The sequence below is a fragment of the Semicossyphus pulcher genome, unplaced genomic scaffold (genome assembly GCF_022749685.1).
Source record: "Semicossyphus pulcher isolate SPU_LCO1_2020_fin unplaced genomic scaffold, fSemPul1.0.p SCAF_3, whole genome shotgun sequence".
Classification (NCBI taxonomy): Eukaryota; Metazoa; Chordata; class Actinopteri; order Labriformes; family Labridae; genus Semicossyphus; species Semicossyphus pulcher.
Window position 1 is genome coordinate 8889122 of NW_027211704.1, and position 24660 is coordinate 8913781.

The 24660-nt window shown below is 40.2% G+C and overlaps 1 protein-coding gene across 1 annotated transcript in view; it reads left to right on the forward strand.

Annotated features, from left to right (window-relative positions):
* raly (RALY heterogeneous nuclear ribonucleoprotein) overlaps positions 1-24660 on the forward strand; it is a 55066-nt gene that overhangs the window by 24286 nt on the left and 6120 nt on the right. The window contains exons 5-7 of the mRNA XM_069678598.1: positions 2626-2745; positions 8206-8417; positions 14808-14855. Of these exons, the coding sequence (XP_069534699.1) occupies positions 2626-2745; positions 8206-8417; positions 14808-14852 (377 nt within the window). The 3' untranslated portion in view covers positions 14853-14855. The remainder of the gene's footprint in view (positions 1-2625; positions 2746-8205; positions 8418-14807; positions 14856-24660) is intronic.

Here is a 24660-nt window from a genome sequence, read left to right on the forward strand (position 1 = left end):
AGTAAATGCACTGTGCACTGTGAAGTAAACGATTCGTGTGTTGAAAACACATCCCCAACACATTCCCGCTCAAATACAGCAGCTTGGATCGTGGCCCCTTCACTTCCACATAGCAGCCGTTTAGGGTCAGATCTGCACGTGAGGGCTCCTCAGCCAAGAAAGCAGTAAGAAATATGCACAATTTGTTATACTTGTAGATTACAGCAGGTCATTTTGCAATAATAGATAAGCGATGTAGTGCTGCACGGTGATTCAGCGGCAGAAGGTTCCTGGTTCGTATCGTAGGAGGCCTTTTTTGTGTGCCGTTCGCAGGTTGGGTTCCCTCCGTGTACTCCGGCTTCCTCCCACAGTCCAAAGACATGCTCATTAGGTTCACTGGTGACTCTTAAATTGCCCTTAGGTGTTAATGTGAGCGTGGAAGCCCGATGATTGACAGGTGACCTCTCCAGGTGTAACCCCGTGTCTCGCCCAATGACAGCTGGGATAGGCTCCAGCCCCCCTGCGACCCGCAGTATAGATGATGGATCGATGGATGGATAAGCGATGTCTGGTCTTATCTAACATTGTATGACTTTTGCAGTATTCATTACATATTCATCACATGGTTCAGATTGTGTAACATTCAAACTTTAGTTATGTCAAGGCAACACAACTGCTTTGTGGGAAAAAGATCATGATTAACTTCCCTTCGTCCAATGCTGTAATCCAGAGTCAGAGGCGTTCCCGTCCACCTGAGGCCTCGTCCAAAAGACACATTCAAAACGCTGTTAATACAGCTTGTCGTTCAGATTCACCAAAAGAATGTTTGTTTGCGTGTTTGGATGCCATTACACCTTCTTAGTGCGCCATCAAAAAAAACAAAAAACAGCAGTAGACTGTTGAGTGTCAGCTGGTTTGGTTCAAAAAGGGACGGTTTCCAGCGCTGACGTTTCTATTGACAAAGCTATAAAGACATCCAGATGAGAGGAGTGTGAGAAAACAGGAACATGGGAAAAAATGGAAGGAAGTGAAAATAATGAATGACAGGAGGGAGGGGAAAGTCAGCGGGACAAAGACGGGCAGATTAAGCGATATAAAATGAAACGACGAGCGAGACGAGGAAGGGAGCAAAATGAGGACACGAGCGGAAAAAAGTGGAGGGGATGATTAAAACTGAGGAGGAGCAATTGGATGCAAACAATAATGAAAGAGAGGATACATTAAGAGAATGAGGCGAGAGAAAAGAAGACAAGAGATAGAAGAAATGTGACACACACACAGAGTTGGTGAAATGTGGTAGTAATTGTGAGTCATTGAAGTAAAACAATAACAACCAGCAGATGTGTTGCAGGCCGCTTGATCCCCGCTGCCATTAATGTACTCATCACTCGCCCCGACCTTCCCTCACAGCTCCTCAGCTCTCTGCACAGCTCAGCTTTCTGTCTGATCGACACATAGTGCGAAATAAAAACATTTCAGCTGCAGAAACACGAATCTGTCAACATGACGATATGATACAAGAAAGGAAGCAACTGGAGATAAAACAGACGTGTAGATCATTTTTAAATTCGGAGCGGGCAGTGAATGATATCTTTATTTACGGAAATAACATACAAAATTAATAATCACGTGTCTAAATCTAAATGTAGATGTACGCCGCTTTGGACAAAAGCGTCTGCTAAATTAAACTGTAACATTGTGACCTCTGAACTGCGTTTCAGACAAAGAACAAGAACAACTGCGCCACCATGCAGATCCAAAAAGTAGGATTTACATACACTCAAGTGTTTGCAGGAGAGAAAAGTTATGAACATTTTGCCTCAAGGCCCCGGTCATGTGTCTTTTATGTAAATATAACAACAATAATATTAAACTTTATTTTTTAGAGACTTTTAAAACACTGTTGCTCTACAATAAAAACTAAGACTAGGTCAAAACCTAGTATGTGGCTGACCGCATTAGACAGAGAGTTGCGTCAGTGGAGGTCCAATATGCTCCGTGATCCACCATTGTGATGTCGCAACTCTCTCTCTCTCTCTCTACGGCTGTGAAAGTACCGTCAGTCAGTCAGTCAGTCAGTCACATACAGACCCGTGTGTAGGGCTGACCCTGGCCAACAATGCACATTTAAAACAGAGAATGAAACAAACTAAAAGCTCTAAAATCTAAGGAGAAGGGAGTAAAACACACTTGTCTTTGTAGGACGAGGATTAAGAAAAATTGAACAAAACAATCGAGCTAAAGTTCATCCACGTGTCATTATGTGTTATAACGTCTGGTGTAAATAGAGAGACTGATCCCTGATGTTTCTGGTTATTTCCCCCACTGGAGTTTCCATCATGTTCTCTTTTACACGTCTAAACGATCAGCATCATCTTGTTCTTGGCAGATTTTCCTGAAACTGAGAAGGTGAGAATTCTGGAGCCTCACTCCATGAATCTCCTCTGACTGTGTGTGTTCAGTGTTCAGGCTGTGGGTGGTATCATGCTCCATATTTCACCTCTTATTGACCCTGGACCCTCTAAACCCTCTTTCTCTCCTCAGGATCAGCTTTTATCTGATAGAAGTGTCTGCAGAAATATTATCCAGATATAGATGCTAACATCACTGTCTCTCTGTTTATGTCTCTGTGTGTGTCTCTGCCAGCGGTGAGAGGTACGGAGCTTCAGGCGATCAAGTCAGAGCTGACTCAGATCAAAGCAAACATCGAATCGTTGCTGGGCAGACTGGAACAGATCACAGAAGACACACACATCACCGCAACAGGTGACACAAACACACACCCACATACACACACGAACAGGTCCAATCACAATGTGAGTGGTGAGAACATAAGACCCTATGTAAACAATATACTCTGATTAAGATAATTTACTCTCTGCACTGTGTCCGTTCAGCTGGAAAAGTCCTTTATAAGTGCATTTAAAGTCCATTTTAAACACATGCACTATAATGTTAAAGCTTCAGTAAAAAGAGACTAACTGCAGGAATAAAATGAATCTACCATCGTAGCAAAATTTGTTGTTTCTGTTGCATTAATACTTTTGTATTTTGCGTAAAACAAACAAAGAAAAAGGTAAAAATCTGCTGCTATTATTGAATTAATTAACAATTTTTGCCTCCTTCGTTTAAAAAAAGCTCCCGTCCACACAAGCATGGTTATAAAAAATTCCCGTCCAAACGAGCACGGTTATAAAAAAGCTCCCGTCCAAACGAGCACAGTTAAAAAAAATCCCTGTCCAAACGAGCACGGTTATAAAAAATCCCCGTCCACACGAGCACGGTTATAAAAAAGCTCCCGTCCACACGAGCACGGTTATAAAAAAGCTCCCGTCCAAACGAGCACGGTTATAAAAAAGCTCCCGTCCACATGAGCATGGTTAAAAAAAATCCCCGTCCAAACGAGCACGGTTATAAGAAATCCCCGTCCAAACGAGCACGGTTATAAAAAATCCCCATCCACACGAAAACGCAAAAACACAACAGAAATTTTTGAATTTTTTTCTACCCCGACGCCTTTGTTCCTCATCATAGTAGACGAGTAACTGTACATATATGTGTAAACATATAAAAAGTCCTGTTAAGTATCACTGTTTTTGGCACGTCCGTCATTTTGCAAGGAATTTCACCTCATTAGTGACGCGTCACCATGGAGTCCGTTTACCCCGTCTACACGTCTCCGCGGAAACATTATGACCCTGAACAGGATTAATGGTATGGATGGATGAGCGTGGCAGCAAATGCAGTATTATCTCATGTATTCTCTTATTGTTTCCCTCCAACAGTGTCTGTCCAACTTCATTTATTTATTTTCTTCTCATCAAACCATCCACCCCCTCGACTTCGCCCCCAGAGAGAACCACTCAGGACACACACGCACACATGATGGAAAATCTTGTTTTGACAGCGTGTTCTAAGACAGTACTCTCTGTTCTTGCTCTTGGAGTTTTATTTAATTTTAATTTTTTATAGCAAGATAAAAAACAAACTAAGTAGAAGCAGCGGGGCATAAATCCGTAACGTTCCCGTGTGCTGACATGCAGTCTGACCGCAGCTGCTGCCAACACAGAACTTTTGCTTCTTTCAACATAGATGGCAGCGGATAAAGCAGCAGGGAGCTGAGATACACATGTGTGTGATGACCTGTCAGAGGCACACGGTGAAGGCAGGTCGACCCACAGGTTTCTGAGCGTGTAGTGTGAAAGCCGTGACAGTAATTGCATGTGACATCGCCTGTCTTTGTGCAATGGTGAGGGCTCATGAAGGCTTTGGAGCCTAAATACGAAACCAGGCAGGAGGCCCATCCATGTTTTAATTCACTGTTTTTCCTGTTTCGAATTTACTTAAATCCTTTGTGTTAAAGGGCACAACCCGTCAGAATATAAAAAGTTTGTTACATGTATTTAAAAAAATTTAAATCAGTTATTTTAATCTCTTTAAAATAATAATAATTTAACATTGAGAGCTGCAATTTCTTTGTTTTCTTTTCCTAATTTTATCCCCAATGTGACCAGAAACAATTCTGGGCTGTAGGTAAGTTATGTTTGAGTACGGGTGTCTGGCCATAAAGAAAGAACATAATGTGACTATTTTAATCATCAAAAAGTAGCTTTATATTCTTTGTGGTCAAGTGAGGGTTTCTTGTTAATGTAAAAGTAATAAGGTTCATGAGGAAACGGAACAGAATTTTCTGATCATCAGGTTATTATTTGTGTAGGTTATTTGTAGGCCCGGCGGACGTGTTGAGGCTTTATCATCATAAAATTGTCTGTTTTATAATTTCTTATACATAAAAAAGGTTTGATTTAGTTTTACAAAAAAATTGACTGAAAGAAAAAAGTAATAAAATAAAAAAAATAATTTAACTTAACTTTTTTGTAATTAAAAGGTGAAGGTCAAAGTGAAATAAAAGGAACATTTTATATGTTTTGTAGCTTTGATTTTCCAAATGTTTTTTTAATTACCTGTATATCTAAATATACGATCAGATAAAAGTGGTAAAGTATATACACTTCATATCTGAGTAACTTTCACTAATAATTATGATGTGTATACATGTGTGGTTGGATAATTGGACTGAATTACTGCACACATAATTGTAATAAAAACAATGTTGGTCTGTTGCATTAGACCAAAATAAAGATTTCACAGGATACTTGCACAGTTAATATATGGAAAAATATATATCTAAAAACATACATTTTTATAAGACATATCAATTATAAATATAAACTGTAAATTACACAACATAACTATGAAATATACGACATGTAAAATCATATCCAAAAAGTGTAAATTTCATTTACACCAAGCAGTCAGAATGTCTTGTGCCATGCTTTTGTTAAAACTGTTTCTATTAACAACAGAAAGAAACCAAATAAAATGCAGCCGTATTGTTTTAAAGATAACCCCCTATATAACAACTGAACTGAGGATTCGTCATGTGAGCAGTTACTGCAAATCAAAAAATACTCAACAAACTTTAAAGTGAAAATTGAGTCACTCAAAAAGATAAATGATCGTGTTATTTCATATCACTAATGGTGACTGTAATTACGCTGAAAACAAACGAGGTGAGCACGAAGGAGGAACAGAGAGAGTCCAAGAGATGTGCGTCCCATCTGCCGTCAGGCTGCGAGGTTTCTGGGCCTTCACGGTCTGAGGGGATTTTTACAGTCAGAGGGGAGGAGATGTGAGGACCACGGCTCTGAACAACAGGTTTACAATAAACCCTTATAACTAGCATTATAGAACATTTTGTCATCAGTATAATGGGTATATTTTAGCATATTTTATACATGTATTGTGATAGTTTTTGGAGAATCTCAAACTTTCATCGTCCTCCTGATCCATATATTTTTATAAAGTATCATTAGGTTTGTAATCATTGACTGTCCAGACTTTAAAAGTATTAAATTGGTCTATTATGTGCACACAACACCAGGGACTTTACTGTGTCAGGAAACACTTTTATTTTATTTCACTTTTCTTCATGAAATAACCACAAATAAATGAAATCTTTCTTTATCTTTTTACCTTTTAATTACTTTTTTTTTTTGGCACATACACTCCTTTTTTCTAATGACCACAAAACAAATGTTCAATTTTAGTGAGACACATAATAAACATTATTATTATATTATGATATAACATTATTATACATTTGTTTGCTTTTCCTGAGTTTTGGTCTTTTTATAATTTTTTTATTCAGCGTCTAAAGACATAGAGTGTTATATTCTGAACAGAGTGTGACGCCGAATTTAAGCAATATCAGGGCTTTATAAATAAGAATTGGTACAAATTATATTATATAATTATATTATATATATTACAAACCAAACTTCCATCAAACATTGCACCTCCTAATAAAAAATAATGTAAATATGATATGAGGAGTTTTTAATGTAATACTGATGCCTCTATGACCGACCAAAGCAAAACAAAAAACATCAGTCAGAAGGAAAAAAATGTGTTTATATTCATCTTTAATGCCTGATACGACAGGTTCCTGCCAAGCGATTTACAGCACGCAGACTGAGAGTTCACGTGAACACACGCAGTGAGTCGTGCATGAAAGGAAGGAGCGGATCTTCTCTGGAGAATACACACGCCTCACATGTAAACCTGTAAAGCTGTTTTGTTTTTTTTACAACAAATGATAAAGAGTAAAGGAAATGTTTCCCCTCAGTGCAGTTAAAGGTCAAAGTATATGTTCACACTAGTCTAAGCAGGATAAATGCTAAACCCACATATTAGATCCGGTGCATGTAAGGAGATACAGGATGAAAAGGGAGCAGAGGCAGTCTGTGCAGTGTAAAGCTGGGACAGAGGTCCTATAACAGCTTCCGCAGCTGGATGCAATTCAAACGTATACATCCACAAGTATCTGCTCTGTTCTCGTGCAGAGGCGGCACCAGGGAAACCTCACTGGCGCTGAGTTTGCACTTCTGATGGAGACAAATTACCATGAGGGATTGTTAAAGCATTACAGCTAATTAGGGCTAACCACAGAGCATTTCGAGCAAGAGAAATATTAAGTCTGTTCCTCCTTCAGGGTGAAGTTATTCATTTTCAGAGGATTAAATCTCTGCTCAATAATCAGAAGCAAATCCACCAAACTCCTAGAGGTGATCGTGGCAGAGTCTTTTCCCACCGCTCACAAACACATTTAAAAGTTTTAAAAGAGTTTAACCTGTTTCACATCGCTCAGACCACTAACGCCATTTTTATAAGACTAATGTTTTGTCTGTATTCGTCCGTCCCATTCTACTTCATTCTGCCCAATTCGATATCCCAAACACAACTGGAGGGTCTTCCTGCAAATGCGGCACAAAGGTCCATTTGGACTAAAGTCTACACTGATTAAAATCTGGCGGTCAAAGGTCAACCTCACTGTGAATTCATAATGTCCTTGAAAAACACTTTTCTGGCCGTTATGCCCGTAACATTCTTGGGATCAGGATATCTCAGGAACGCCAGGATTATCTCTAAGACCTTGTACGAATGTTTTTGTCCATAGAGCAATTAGCGTGTTAATTATGACGCAATTTTACGTTAAAGTCTGAAAGAAGGGCTGCGCGGTTCCTGGTTCGAATCCCAGTTCGGACGTAGTGGGCCTTTCTGTGTGGAGTTTGCATGTTCTCCCCGTGCATGCAGGTGCTCCGGCTTCCTCCCACAGTCCAAAGACATGCTCGTTAGGTTCGCTGGTGACTCTGTAGGTGTGAATGTGAGCGTGAAAGTCTGTCTCTGTGTGTCAGCCCTGTGATTGACAGGTGACCTGTCCAGGTGTAACCCCGCCTCTCGCCCAATGACAGCTGGGATAGGCTCCATGCCCTGCGACCCTGAGCAGGATAAGTGGTATAGATAATAGATGGATGGATGTCTAATAGAATAAAATAACTATGCAATAAAAAAATTTACCCATGAGGTCAAAGGTCAACTTCCCTGTGACATCATAATGTCCTTGAAAAACATTTTCCTGCCCCTAGCTCCCTTTCCTCTCTTGGAATGCAACATCTCATGAAGGCTTGGAGAGAAAAAATTAGGCTCAAACATCAGTTTGGACTCAATGAACTGATTACAGTTTGGTTATCAAAGGTCAAAGGTGTAATCTCAATACATTTTAAGTTGACGTTCTCCCCTCGATCTGCTGATAATCACAAGCCCTCGCCACAGCTTTCTCATGTCTGTTTTTTTGTGCGTCTCTCTGTCTGTGTTTTCCTGCAGAGCTGAGGAAGGCGGAGGACTGTAAGAGCGAGGAGGCGTGGCAGGAAGGGGAGGAGTCGAGCTCGGAGCTGGAGGACGAGGAGGAGCACAGACAGAACAGTGAAGCTGAAGAGGAGGAGGAGGAGGAGGAGGAGGAGGAGGAGGAGGAGGAAGAAGAGGAGGAAGAGGAGGAGGGAGAGCACACACAGGAAGACTCCCACAACCACATGCCGGTACTTACACATATGTGTGTGTGCAAAAATATCGCGTGAGAGCTCGGCCACGTGGAGGCTCATCGTACTTCGATTAAATGATGAGGAAGTATTTTAGTGCAGCCTGCCATGTTGTCTTGATTTTTCATTTCCCCAAAGATCAGTCTGATGAATCTGTATGAGAAGAAATGTTAGAAGAAGGCCACATTTAAGTTCATGGCAGAGGCAGTAATGTGCTGAAACCTGAAACGGGCTGATTACCCAAAATGAATCAACCAATAATGAGCACAGCAGGTTAATTTAAACAATTTCAACACATCATAATTTACCTGAATGTTGCTACAAGACAGTTTTATCTTCCTAAACCTTAATCATGGCCTTTTTTAAAACCTTTAAATTCTTACTTCTTTATATTATTAATTGCTCATTGTTGCTTACATATTTTCATTTGTTAAATTGCCTCTTGTGGGAGTTTGCTTGTGGGTTCAGATTACTTTATTTGAACCTGTAGGTAAATTTGTTTACAGCGAGTGAGTCGGCCTCCTTTTACACACACAACCAACAGCACAAGACTTCAGACAAAGTGACGGCAGTGCTCAAGACTAAAACGGTAACCCTTAGTAAAAACAGGATAAAAGTATACCATCAGGGAAATAAAATCAAGGTGAAAAATAGACCAACACACAAGATAAAATGTGCAGATATCTATAAATAAATAGTCGAGCTATAATACAGGATTTTGCTGAGTTGCATTGACTTATTGATCTCACTGATGGCTGCTGGGACAAAGCTTTTTTTTGTACTGCTTGGATTTACCGGCTGGTACCAAAATCACCATTTAATAGGTGGGAGTGGTCATTTAAAACTGAGCCTCTGTAACCGTCTGGGTTCAGCTGTGACTCTCCAATCAGCCTACTGGACCACAATTTGAGTCTTACTGTTTCTGTGTCTTAGCGAGAGGTTTCCAAACCATGACACCAAGCAAAAAGATAAAACAGACTTGATAAAATATGGTAATCAGCATTCTGTCGATGTGGAAAGAGAACGAGCGCTGGCGCCCTTTTTACACACAGCTTCACAGTTTGCTTCAAAGTTCAGTCTGCGGTCGACTATTGTTGTTAAACTCATATTCAGTCTGTGAATATACAAGTAAAATAGGTTTTGTGCTTTACTCGGGCAAAACAAGCAATTGGGCAGCTGTAAAGGACATTTTTCTCAAATTCTAAAAACTTTCAAAAAGATATAAATAATAATTGAAAACAAAGAAAAACATTTTAAAAAAGATAGTCAGAGCCTTATATCAGTTATGTCAACCTCAGGGTCAAAGCTCTAAACATGAAGGAATTTAACTTCACTCAGCATCATGCAGACTCCAGAAGGGCCTGTTTATGTGTGTCTGTTAATGTATTATAATTTCCTTTAAAGACCAGAGTTTTAAATTTATAATCATAGAGCAAGTCTTAAAAAAAAACAATTAGTGTTTTTTTAATGACATCGCTTCAGGAAATTCAGTCAGTGAAATAAAATCAAGTTATTGTTTCTCTTCAGACTCGCTCTATAATAGAAACATTCAAAACTTTGGTCTTTAAATTAAATGATAATAAAATAAGACATAAATCAGTTAATGAGAGCGCCTGCTGCATGATTCTCCTGATGTGTTTGTCTGGTTAAAGCTCCTGTGAGGAACTTCTGGTTTGTGTTGATTTTGGCGCCCCCTTTGGACAAAGCCGTCCCTCTTATCGCTTCGCTGATTTTGTCCTGAACATGTTTAAGTGGTTTTCAACTAAAAAATCTCCTCCTCCTTTCTTTAACAGTCACATGTATCACTCGCATTACATTTTTGCCCTGGAAAACGTAAACAAAGGCAGCGTGCAGTTAATCGCTTCGTCTGACACCTACCCCCCCGCCAGCAGTTTCAGGCATTAAAAATAACTATATAGAAATAATCAATCTTTTCACTGATCTGCTTTGCTTTTATTGATCATTTAGAGTAATTTCAGTCTGTTTCGTAACCTGGGAAAAAACTCACTTTTACAGACAATGCTTAAAATATTAGTCATGGCCAGAAAAATGTTCTGCACGATGAAATTTCTGCCACATGCGGCAAGGAAATTAAACTGAAATGACAGTTCATAAGAATCCTCCCTGTTTCTGCCAGCGGTGTTCTGACAGTCAAATTAGCATGGTTATTAGCTGTAGAGGAATAGTGGATCAATGACATATGAACAATAGCAAATATAAGAAAACAATATCGACGTCTGTTTTCAATGTGGCAGGAACAAATCCTGCAGGCCGCAGGTCCAGGGAGGTCCCTGACGGGAAGGCTATTAGAATGTAGTTAAAATTCCAGTTTAGAGCAGAAATGATTTGTGCATTAATTCATGAGAAGCACGACAAAAAATTACATAGCAAACTTTTAAATATTTAATCGCTCCAAGTCGTTTTTCAAAATCATTTAGCTTATTTATTTTTTTAGCTCTGAGCAGTCACCTCTGAAGATTTATAGAAGATCTTTGGGTTGTCTCCTGCTTGCAGGTGGTCCAGACGATGCAGCTCCTCTGACTTGCTCCCTCTGCATTTATGGATATATTTTAGGCTTTTATTCTTTACCTATAAATCATTAAGTGGGTAAGCTATCACTTAGGTCTCTGACCTTTGAAAACCCAGACGTTTTATTGAAGTCTCTCTGGTCAGTTGCTTCGAATTGTCCCAAGATCCAGGCTGAAGCACAGAGGACGTTTGCAGTCGTAGCCCACATAGCCTCAAACAAATCGTGTCTGCATGTGAGGCTTGCTGATATACTCCCTGATTCAAAGTACCATCTTAAAACACACTTTTATTCCTTATTTGTCTGCATGTTAGTCCCCTACACTTCCTGTTCTTAACACTTTTTATATTCCATGGTCTTTAGTGCAGTCTCCATATTTTGTTCCTATCACTTTGAGTTATTGTTCTTATGTCTTTTATTGTTTAGTTTTATGTGTTTGCTTTGATTAGATTGTGCAGCACTTCGGTTCTTTAAAAAACAAGCTTTATAAATGAGCGTGGATTGGATTTGGACAGTCTGGCCAAAAAGAAGTGATCAGTGCTGTGGAAAATTGTGAATGACTAGTTTGGATCTGTTAATCGTGACATTTACAGATTCAAGCCCTGTTACTTTATTCACCACAGGGACAGCAATCAGGCTCATGAAGTCTGGGCCAGAAACAAATCACTTTCCTCAGCTGACAGATAATCAGGGAGAGTGTAACCCCGACAGGGAGGACGCTGAGAGCCAACAGAAACACTGGACAGTCTGTGGAAACCTGAACCTTTAATCTAACATGTGTTTGTGTTTAAAATGTAATTTGTTACTGAAACATCAAACATCACTTCACAATCAAGGCTGTGGAGTTCATTTATGTTCCCTTTCACTTATATTCAACTGTTTTTTTTTAATGTGTTTTATGTGTTTTTCTTTATAAGCCATCGACCTGTCAGGGAGTGCAGATATAAATTAGCCTGAATGCCTAAATCTGGCATATTAACATGATGTATTCAAGTGCTCATGTTTATTAGTGTGCATTGTCCCTTTTTTTTAAAAATCAGATAAACTCAGGTTGTCTTTAGATTCTGTCTTTAGGTGGTCCTCTTATTGTCTGTAGAGTTGTACCATGTCCAAACTACCAGGTAGCACACCTGAAAAGTGCTGTCTGCAATTCCCTTTGATCATGGATGGATGGATGGACAGGGGGCACTGGTTCAAACCCCGGTTTGTGCAAAGTTGGCCTTTCTGTGCGGAGTCTGCCTGTTCTTTCCATCCCTCCGGGGTCTCCGGCTTCCTCCCACAGTCCAAAGATATGCTCGTTAGGTTTATTGGTGACTCTAAATTGCCCGTAGGTGTGGGTGTGAGTGTGAAAGGTTGTCTGTCTTCATGTGCCCTGTGATTCACTGGCGACCAGTTCAGGGTGTGCCCCGCCTTTCGCCCGACAGCTGTAATAGGCTCCAGCCCAATAGCTAAATTTCATCCGTAGTCCTAAGGCACTGTTTAATCCTTTGTATTTGGGTTTTTGCCTTACAATCAAATGCTAACGTTAGCTTATGGGTGAGCTGTGTGTCACCGAAGAGTTCATATAAAAGGTTGTTTTGACGTGTGTCCTGTTTTTGACTTTTCATTGTCCTTACAGTTGCTCATCAATTAACTTTTTTTTTTTTTTTAACTTATCAGCTCCCCTGTTTTTATACAACTTGCAAACATTGAACACAGAAGTACAACATTAAAACAAGCTTCTAAATCTTAGCGTGATGTGCCCAGAGCTGACCACAGACAACAGATAAACTGATAAATGACTGTTCAGTCATCAGTCAATGGACTGTGTTTTTTCTCTTTTCTTGGTTTGTTATATTTAAGAGTTTAAAATCCTGTAAATAATTAAGTAGAGCACAAGAGGTCAGCGCTGAGCCGGTGCAGGGGTGTGGCAGCTCTGGCTCCAGGTGTGCAGATAGAGAGAGAAAGGCCAGTTTGATTCGGAGGTTCACCTGGGCAGGTGCGAGTTTTCTTTGTTTGCGGAGCATGGCAGGTTCTTTTGAAGGTGAAAAATGTGTCATATCAATGCTTAGATGACCACAGAGACGCTATTGGTATGATTGTCTGTAGATAATATGATCTGTTTAAGTTTGATGTGGTGTTATGTTGTGCAGGCGGTCTGTTGGATTCATTCAATCATTCATTGTTACTCTGATTAATCTGGGTTGTGCAGAATTTGGGATGATTGTGCCGCATTAGAATAAGTTAAGTTTGATCGCTTTATTCAGCATTTAATACAATAATTGGTGGTTGATGTTTAGTTTTTTAAGGCGGTTGTGTTTGTGATTTGCACTTTGATGGTGTCACAGCCCGGCTCAGGGGAGGGACAAGAAGGAGAGGACCACACATTACTTTTAACTCAAAGATTTATTTAACCAAAGATAAGTCGAACACTACCAATGTTAAACGTGTTTATCAGTAATATCAGTAATGTCCAGTGTGTTGAATGAGTGTGAATGTAATGTGAGAAACCAAGGAAACTAAATCAGGAAACAGTCCAACCCAAACAACAAACCGTATGCCCAGGAAGAGAGTGCGAGACTGGCTGAATCCAGCAGCTTATATAGCTGAGGAGTAGCAGACACAGGTGCAATGATTAGACGATTGCACTTCCTGGTTCTCTCCTAACAAAGGAAAAGACAGCCCCACACAGGAAGCCAAGAGGGCTGTCACAATGGGCTTAATTATATTTCAAATGTTATGCGGTAATTTAGACATTTAAAGCTGCCATGATATTTTTGGTGAAATTTCCTGAAAGTAATTTGATTAACTGCAATTTTAAGTTGAATGTAGATCTGCTCTGTAATAATTGGTGAAAGATTACTTTAAACTTTAAAAACAGTATAAATAGTATGATTTACAATTGGCATAAATGTGATTATAATAGTGCCTACATTTAATATTTACCATGACATGAAATTGATTATGCTAAATGGAGGATGGCCTCGACATGATTTAATTAAGATGATTTTCAATTAAGAGTTGTGAATGTTACCTTATCTTATTGAATTGACTGATTTAATTAACATGATTTGATGTTTCCTTTTTTTCAAGGTTATCAACTTAATGCTTATTCTGACTGATTCTTCGTTTGAAAACCAAAAGTCAAAATTGTCAGGCCTGGACTAAAATGAGGACTCAGATGCAGAGGATATCACGTACAAGCACACTTTATTGATTTCCGATCATCTTTGAAGAGTGACAAACAATTGGGCTATGAAAAACTCCCTTAATAACTAAGTCCTGGCAAGATAACTCGCGGAAGATAACCTTCCTAATAAGGAAAATCGCCAATAAAAGGAGAGACAAAAAACACACTAGAAACAGGGAAGATCCTAAAACATAAATCTCCCGAAGGAGGAAAACAAAAGCTAGACTAAAAATCAAAACGCTCCCGAAGGAGGAAAACAAAAGCTAGACTAAAAATCAAAACGCTCCCGAAGGAGGAAAACAAAAGCTAGACTAAAAATCAAAACGCTCCCGAAGGAGGAAAACCAAAACTACTGTTCAACAAGACAAAAGAAAAAGGCTCACCTAAACAGGAGGCTCTACAACTATCTAATACTTATTAAACACAAAATCGCTCCAAAAGGGAGGAAAGAAAACAGTTTACAAAATAACACAAAATCGACGCTAAACTAGAAAACTTTAACAAACGAAAAATCACTCTCAAAGGAGGAAACAGAAAACAACTGGAAAAGTGTGCAGTTGTCCAGGGTCGAGTTTAGGCAGGCATTGAAACTAAAGCTCCAAATAACTTGACAATTACACACATTATGGTTCCCTGCTGAATCTTTAAGAAACATTTATAGAACTCTTCTCTTCTCTTCTCTTGTTTGCTTTAGGAGAACAGTCGCCTATCACCAGAGATGGACTCCATTCATGCATGAGAGGTGAGTGTTTCTTTATATACCAGGGTTGCAGCTCAGACAGAAGAGTCATTACATGAATTATTTCCAGAGCTGAGACACCAGTGTGTTCCACTTTGTCTTCACTGTTGCGGCCCCTTCCCTCAGATGCCTCACAGTTGTGTTCCTGCCACATTTCATCTCCCTGCCAGCTTAAACGTCCTGTTGCAGAGTGAAGTCTTTCAGTTGAAAGAAAAGTTTGTTGCCGATATGAAGAAATCTCTGCGTGACTGAAGTGCTCGCGTTTGAAGTCTTCTCATAAAAAACGTTAGCCTCTTGCTAGATTTGTCTTGCGCTGTGTTAGCAGCGCTCCAACCCAGACAATATAATAACTCAAGAGGGGCATAGCAGACATCAGCATAACTGATTTATATCAAACAGGTTTGAAATGATGTGGGGCAGCCTGATCATGTGTGGATGTGTTCCTCTTTGAAGAGCCCCAATTGGGCGTAAATCAGCCTCCTACGTCTAATGTAAACCCGACTTCAGGGAAGATGAAATTATCAACCAGATGCCAAATCAGTCAAATTCAATTCTTTGAATCTCTGATGATTCACTGCAGAGAGCCATGCTTCCTGTGGGAGGTGGGCCTTGACCCCTTTTAATCACGCTGTGTGAACAGAGTATCTCCACTGGAGAACCTCAGTGGTTGAATGAGGAAGGGGAAAGTGTAAGAGATGTTCTGATTTCATTTCTTCCTTCCTGATGCCAATTCCTATCCGAAGACTTCCCTCTGAAACCAGTGCACACTTATTATTATTAAACACTGTATACGACTAACCCTGTGTGGTGTGATTTGACTGCTGTCGTTGATGTATGACCTAGCTAAGTCGAGCTAACCTCGGCGTCTCAGCTTGCAGCCCCTCCTGCTGTCCTGCTTCTGCTCTGGAGCATCGAAGAAACCCTGATCTTTGACATGAAACTGCTCAATTTTCAGTTTTTACCGGTATGATTTATATTAACTTTAATCAAAAGAAAATACAGACTTAAAATGTGTGGTAGGAAAACACTCTTCCGGACATTGTGCTAGCTTTTAATATGGGCTGGTAGCTGGAGAGGTGCCGGAGGAAGAGCATGTGCAGCCCCCGCACTCTGAGATCTCTCCATTAATGCATGTCCATAGGGTCCTGTTTGTGCATGTGTGTATTTCGGGTTAATGTGTGTGTGGCATGTTTCTACGAACAGAGTGAAAAAGTTGAATTTGACCTCTGGGAATATTAAGATATGTCTTCTTCTTCTTCTTCTTCTTCTTACGTAACATTCTCTGCATCGCGCTGTTGCAGTTTGCAATCTTCTCAAGAACATCTGATCTTGTTTTCCGCTCTTAAAACAGTAGTTACTCGTGGCAGCCATTATATAAATAATTTCTGTGTAGGCTTCTTTTTTGGAGAGGAGAAGAAACAAGTAGATTTTTTAAGAGCCTCATAAATTATGTTGACAGGCTCTGTGCAATGACTTGGCGATACCTGATACCACATTTTGGGCCGCGTTGGAGGCGCTTTTGGCATTGGATCAACCATGACAAAAATGCTGGAACAACTTTCCAGTATTCTGTTTCTCTAGCTTAAAGGCAATGGTGTAGTGGTGTTGGGAGAAGTGCACGTCAAGATACACGCCAAGGTCTGAGGCTAAGCCAGACCGTCTCAGGCTGAGGTCAGGGTGTGTGCGTCCCTGTTCTGCATGCAACACTACTTTCTGCATGTACTTGATTTCATCCACATTGTGCGACTGTTGCAAACATTATATTCCATTTGAAATGTGTCATAGAAACATTTCTGCAGGCAAAGTAAACATCTGCAGGACAGCTGAGGATTCTCAAACCTACAGCACCAGCGTTCGACTTGACTGCTGTAATGTTTGACACTTGCAATCTGATGACAGTCACACTGAATGGGAACAGTTAAAGTTGCACAATGCTTGGAGGAGCATCAGGTTTTTTGATAAGATTGCTTTCCTCAAAGTTGTGTGACAAACTCCCCAAAGTCACCTGTAACCTTTAACGCATGTCATCTAAGCCTACATGAGAAATGTTGTGACATCTTAAACATCGTCCCCGCAACAGCTTGTTTTATATTCACAAAAACGCACAACCTTAAACTGTCCTGAAGCTACACAAACATTTCAGGTCTAGTTTTTTTTTTTAAAATAAAGTCTGCATCTTTAGGATGAGATGTTGCACAAAGTTTACAATAGATGAAAAAGTTCTTTGCATCTTTGACTCAGACTCCTCATGACACATCTGTCGACAGAGAGCCTCTCCTTCTCCCTAATCCTTTGTGCAGCTTCTGCCAAGTAGCAGACATGACCGAGTTCTGTTCTGCGTCAAGTTCTGTGGAGGCAGTGACGCTGTGTTACCACGGTTCATTACATTACCTTGAATGTTAAACAAGTCAGAAAATATGTGGAAAATTCTGACAATGTGGAGAGTGTGCAAATACATACATATACAACACACACGGCATGGTATGTATCGAGATGTACAGACCAGCCGCCACATGCCTCGTTAAACCTACAGAAAACATCCACGGCTTTAACAACAGTCTGGTTCTCATTGAGCGCAGAGTGCCCGGCGTTACGGTGGAAATGGAGATTTACTCCTCAGATTCTGCAGAGTTTTCCTCCATGATCATCTTGTCATGCTCGGTGTTGCACATGTGTTGTCAATTGGTTTCTGTGAGGGCCAGGAACAAAATGACAGCTTGTTATCTGAGGCAGCGTCGGCTTTGTTTCACCCGTTTGGACTCGAGCTCACCTAAAAAGGCCCAGAGTGAGGAGCAACAATTGAATAGTTGGCCACTAGTATATTTTGGCAGCTGTCGAGCTGTGGTAACTTCAGGTGTTAATAGATGCTAAAATTGTGAGCCTGAAATGTTGTAAAAGTCATTTTGAGTTTAAAAGTTGCTTGGTAGGTTCTCTCACGTGTTGGGGCTAAACACTTGCACACAGACTCCAACCACAGACCTGCCATTATGAAGGACGATCTTTGTTGGGATCATTTCCGTTATGTTGTTGGACACCTGGAGTAACAATCTGAGCCTGTCAGTAGCAAAAACAAGCGCTATTTTTGGACGTACTTTGATCGAGCGCAATTGCCCCAGGGGATTATGTTGCCGCCATCGTGGCCGTATCGCGGATACGGTGGAGGCCGTCTACTGGACCGATTTAAAAAGTTTTTGTTCCTATGAATCATTTCGACACCCAGATTTGTAAAACAAATAGGGCCCAGGTTAAAAAATACCAAACTTCTCCTTTACTTTGACTGCTTTATTTTGAAGTGGAGCTGAATCTCGCACATTTCTAATTGCTAACTCGACTACTGTTTTGATAGTTTTTTAAGATTTTGCTTGTTTAGTATTGCAAACTTCTTCCCTTTATTATTACAGTCGTACTGGATGTTGTCTATTTAATAAAGCTTAGTTTACCATGGAGCGCTGCTCATTTAAAACTGACGCTAGATGGGTGCCTCGATCATCACATTATGAAGCTCTGGGCCAATGACCAAACTGTTGTATTCGACAAGTTTGGAGTGAGAATGTGTTCAGCACATGTTGTGAGGGTTCCCCTCCTTGCATTTGGATGGACAGACCCACGATATTTTCTCACATTGTTTTATGTTGGTCAAGTTCTCAGGTTCTTGAAAAGGGTCTGTTGGGGAACTTGAGGTTGCAGATTAGGCTCATAACTGAAGCAGAAGTTTGCACCCTGCAGTCTGCAATCGTCTCTTCGGGCTCACATGTCTGCTGCTCCTCAGGCGGGCTGTTTTGTTCAGAATAATCTTACATCTGGATCTAAATGCTGTCTGAGTGTCTGTTTCCTGGAACTGGCAGGAAGCTCCTCCAAGCAAACCCTCACATGGATGTATGATATTGTAAAGACCTCAGCAGATTGTGTTCGATAATGTTCACAGATAACTCAGTGTTTTTGAGCAGGACATGATTGCAGTATCTCTCCGTCTGATCAGCTATCAGAAACAAAGAGGGCAGAAACGAACACAAAAACAGAAAGTAAAAAAGCAACTTGGCCTCTGCACAAAGAGTCAGTCCACAGATGAAGACTCCAGCTGGTGAATGTAATCCTCGTAGTTAAAACAAAGATTAGTTCACATTGCTCCCCGGAGTGACATTTATCTCTGTTCTCTGAAGACCTGCTGCTTTAATGGAGCGGGACGTCATCGCTTTCATTAATATCTCCAGATTTAAGAACTGTACGAGGAAATAAAATATAATTACCTCATTAAGCTTTTCATCTGAAACAAAAGCTCAAGTTAGTTGCAAAAAATTTGAGAATGAGTTTGGAAGCAGGAAAAAATCAGCAAGTGTTAGGATGTGAGCGACTTTTACAAGGACCAAATTGTGATCAAACGATTGATTGATCACAATTGAAACAATTGACAATTTGACACGTACCACCTACCTAAGGAAGTACACAGTACACCCCTTCATAGAAAGACTATTCCCTAATAGCAGTTGCCTCTTCCAGCAGGATAATGCGCCCTGCCACACTGCAAACATGGTTCAGGAATGGTTTGAGGAACACGACAATGAATTCAAGGTGTTGACTTGGCTTTCCAAATTCCAGATCTCAATCCAATCGAGCGTCTGCGGGATGTGCTGGACAAACAAGTCTGGTCCATGGAGGCCCCACCTCGCAACTTACAGGACTTAAAGGATCTGCTGCTCACGTCGTGGTGCCAGATACCTCAGCACACCTTCAGAGGTCTAGTGGAGTCCATACCTCGACGGGTCAGGGCTGTTTTGGCAGAAAAAGGGGACCTACACAATATTAGGCAGGTGGTCATGTTATGGCTGATCAATGTATATAGTCTTTTGCACTGTGGCCAGATTTAGCTGTTAGCATACCCAATGGCATGCTTTTGGGTGCAAGTTGACAAAAGGAACCACTCTACCAAAAAGGAGACAAAATTTGGGCCTTTTGTGGCCCAAAAATATTGTCTCTAAGAACAAAAAAACGAGGGGCTATGTGTTTAAAAATCAGCTGATCTTTGGGTTTTACCTTTGAAGATTAAATCTACAACCTCCACTAACATGAAACCTGCACCAGCCTTTAGTTCCTTCTCAGCATTTCCCTCTCCGTGACGTATTAATGATGAAAAATGGACTCCATATCCTCACCTGGGCAGACTCTTTTTTTTCTGCGTTTGATTTAACGTCTTCCCAAGATAAGGGGCGTTTGTGAAATGGGTTCACATTCTGTAAAAGACATTAAATATAATGTGAGAGATATATTACTGCTCTGTAATGAGAAACGTTTGAGATGTAATGATACCAAAAACTGCCCACAGTAGTTTCACGTGTCTGTAAGGGAAGAGCTTTGAAGTTCCAGTCTGGTTCGAGGTTCATGTAAGCAGCTCTGTAACTATGACACAAATCAAATGACACATCAGATAAGTTGATTGCTGTGGCCTCTCCCTCGAGGCGGCCATAAAAGAGTTTCCAAAAGTGCAGCGAACACTTTAACGCACGTTGTCACTACTGTAATATGTCAGTGTCGTGTGGCCCCACTGTGCTGTGCACTGAAATACAATCACTTTAATCTGGTTTGAAAGCTGTAATGTAGACATCTGACATTTTAAACAAATCTTAATCATCATTAATCACGTTTCCAGTCTGATAAGCTGTCTCAGCTCTCGCAAGGACTGACTCCTGTGGAGTTTAAAGGCGAGATTTATTCTCTCAGAGTTTCTTCCTTCAATTTAATTAAAGACCAAAGGCGGTGCAGTTGACGCATTAGGCCGGGCGGCGTCCTCCGCTCTGCGAAGCATTATGTCACAGTGTGCTGTGTGTCTCATGATCGGACTGTCTCGGGCTCCCTGGCACGCTACAATGTTCACTTCTGCTCCGTGGTCCACGGCTTTCACTTTTTATTTACAGGCTCGCTGCAGACTCACTTCATGTTCAGGCTGAGCGTGCTTTAATATTCATAAGTTAAAGTACTCATAAATGCTAACTGAAGCCTGCCTCATATCTGGAGACCATTTAACACTAGAACCGCTAACATTCCAATCCTCCTAGAACCGCCGGGGGGGGGTCATTTTTACCCCCTGCCGCAAAAGCATCAGTACACGCAAATACTTAAAGCAGATTGGTTGTTAATTTTCATACATTTTTTCAATAATAAGTAAGACTTGAGACAATAAGTTTATGGGTTTTAATAATGTAACAATGCTTCATTTTATAACAGATTGATGAACAGATTGAAAAAGGCTTATTTTAAAATCTACATTACAATTCCTCAATTAAATACAACAAACAAACAACAGAATAATAAACACAATTTAACATTTTGATTACTGTAGAAGAACATAAATTTAAATTTAAATACGTATTTTGGATAAACAGGCTTAAGTTGTGACCGGAGCGCTCACTCGCTCACTTTCTCTCAGTCGCTCACACATGCGCACCACACGTTCACACAAGCACAACATTTATAATAATAATAATAATAACAATATATATATTTTTTTAATTTTAAGAAAAATATAGAACGAACAATACATAAAGAAAACCTGAAAATCAATATTTACATCAAAACGCCACACACACATACGCGCACACTACACACGATCAGCACTTCACACTGCACGTAGACATTTCAGGAAGATCTTTTTTGTTTGACATTTTGCACACTCATCATCTGGGTGAAAATGCGAGTCATCTACCTCATCCCCATCCGATTCCTCCTCCGTTATATCTCCCCCATCTGACTCTCTGTGATTGACAGCAGCCTGAGAGACTGCTCGACTCTGATTGGTTGTTGTGTTTCAGGAGCGTTGGATTCTTACAAATGCCATCAGGAGCAGTAGGAGGAGCCAGAGGAATGTGATGATTATCTCTCTTATGTACTACTGCATGTTTAAAATGACAGTTTGAACAAATGTGACAAAAAGTTAGTTTTAATAATGTTACTTACTGAACCTTTAAGGACAGTAAAGACGTTAATCTACCTAAACTATAGACGAGTACATTTTTGATCAGATTATAACGGAAGATACAACCTCTCCAAAGGTATCACAGCTTAGCCTGGGGGGTAACATCAATGTCTGCACCAAATTTCCTTACAATCCATTCAGTAGTCAGAGACAACTGAATGTGGGTGACCTAGACATCCACAATGTCAGCCGAAGAGCCATGCTGCTCTAAAACATAAAAGTGTAATTCACTACAACCACTATCATAATTTCTATCATTACAATTTAATAATATATATATAAAGTTTTTTCAGCCTAATTTAAAAATGGTTGGACATGTTATTGCACATTGCAAGTATTATTGCACATGAGTATTGTGCTTCTTTACATGTACTGCGCAGAATAACATCACAGAAATACTTTCAGTTCGGGCGTGTGTTTTTATTGTTCTCCTGGGAGCAGGCAGGTTGAAGAGCCTGACTGCAGCGGGGAGGAAGGATTTGCGGTATCTCCCCGTCACAGCCTGTCGCTGAAGGCGCTCCCCAGTGCTGTCACTGTGCTGAGCAGGGGGTGGGAACTGTGCTCCATGAGACATGACAGCTTTGCCATCATCCACCTGTCACCTACCACCTCTACAGGGTCCAGGGGGCATCCCAGTACAGAGCTGGTCTATTCAGTCTCTTCCTTTGGATTACTTCACAATTTATCTCACGTTGAATATGCATTTATGTTATTGCTTAATATCTTACTTGTTTAGAATGTAATTCATAGACATATTTGTGCATCTGAGGCCCTTTTTTAAAACTTATATTTGTGTTCATTTCGTAAACGTGACTCAGCACTCTCAGCCTGCAGTTTGCAGCGTGACCTTGGATCAGAAGAGACGTCTTTACAGCCCACTCGAGTGGAAACTTGTCAAAGGCTTCAAAGCACGAGCATACGGACATAAAAATTAAAAATAAAACAACAAAGGGAAACAACCACACGCATACACTCTAAAACATCCTCTGCCAGGAGGCTACAATACAAGTGATAAATATTGCTGGGAAGTGGATGACAGGCTTGGGCTGTGGATGTGTGAGGCAGGAGTTAGTCTGGGACGTTGATAAAAGGGCGTTAAGCTTTAGTTTTTAGATACAATGCATGAAATATGATGTCCAAACTGCACTAATTTATATCAGCATTGGCTTTGCAATGTTAAGACTCTCTAAAACAAGGTATTTCATCTCGAAGGGCGTGTTTTTACACAAAGAAGCTTTTCATGACCGTCTCAGGGACGTTCTTTTTTTTCTTCTGTGTTTAGAACCTAAAAGTTTTTGCAGTGTTTTGTTGGATGATTTTCTTATTATTCTTTTTTCATCAGTGAAAAGAGATGAAAAAGTTTTTGATCACAAAAAAAAACAGACAACAAGATAATCCTTTATCGATCACTACGGGGGAAATTCAAAGAAAAATGAATTCCTTTTGCAACTGTTTTTTTTCCAGCTTTGATTTTTTTCCTCCAAATATTTCACAGATTAAACTGTTGTAATGTACAAAGCTAACAATGGCAAAACAAAACAAAGATTTGATGGTTAATTTATTAAGTTATCAGCAAAAATCATCGCGGTTGTAGCCGTGCAGCAGTAAAGGTTCAAGGAGCTGAAATCTAAGAGTGTCTTTGTAATAAGGTGAGAGGTCTCCTGCAGGTTGAATCTTAAACATTAGGTTATAATACTTTTACTTTTGCAACTTCAAAATGCAGTTGTATGACCCGAAGCTGGCAGACGAGAACGTCGCTGGGTGAAATCTCTGGTTAGTTGGGACTCCTTGCGAGGATCAGGACTGATGTAAAACAGATGTTTCGTTGTTTGTGTGCAGTATTAGAAATAAACTTCTAAATATAAAAATGATGTTGAAGAACAAGTCTTAAGGAGTGTTTTTCAATGTGTCTGACATCTGTGCATTCCTACTGGACTGAGGGTTTGGAAGAATTAAAAGCGAAGGCAGCTCTTTGGGATTCTACTTTGTGTTGATAATACGCAGTGTGAATCATGTTGATGACATGTGTGTTGGTAGTTATAAACACATGTCAGAGCTGCAGTTACACAGTGTTCACAGGATGCTTCTGCTCAAGGGGCTTCACCACATTCATCTCAGGAGGACTGTTCGAGCTTGATGGGATTCTTTGGAAGAACATGGTGTCTTGAAGACTCGACCTGCATTCTTTGACTAGAACACTGACTGATAGAAAATAGAGTTATTACGCTTTTTCAGTTGTGATCCATTAGCAGATTTTGGAGACGCCATGTTGGTGTTGGTGCATCAACATTTGAATCCAGATGCTTAAGGAGGCTCTGTTGAACAAAACCAAAACCCACAATAGTTTGCCTCTTTTTTTGGAACCCTTTTAACTATTATACAATCACAATGGTGCAGAAAGACGGCCCTGAGCCAGTGTTTCATGTGGGAGCCTACTATCTCTTTTATCAAGCATCAAAATCTGCTGGAAACACGGACAACTTTATGGAAAACAAAGGCTGATCGGAGCGATTGCTTAACCCCCTGACACGTCACACATCTATTTTTATTCTTTTTTGTCTCAATGATTCTTCTTTTATTAGATTTTATCTCATTTCCAATTGTGATGATCAATTATGAGCAATTTGAAGGAGGAAACTTGTATTAAAGTTGCAGAAATAACGGGGTTGGAGAGAGCAACATTACGGATCAATCAGCCTCCAAAATCTGTCATCAAGGTCACACGTGGGAACATCATGGGGACGCATAAAACAAGCAGCTGTCAATGTAAGAAAAGAAACTACCTACTACTAGTTTACCTGTGTTCAGGTATCTTCTGCGAGAGTTTATCAGAGGGTATTA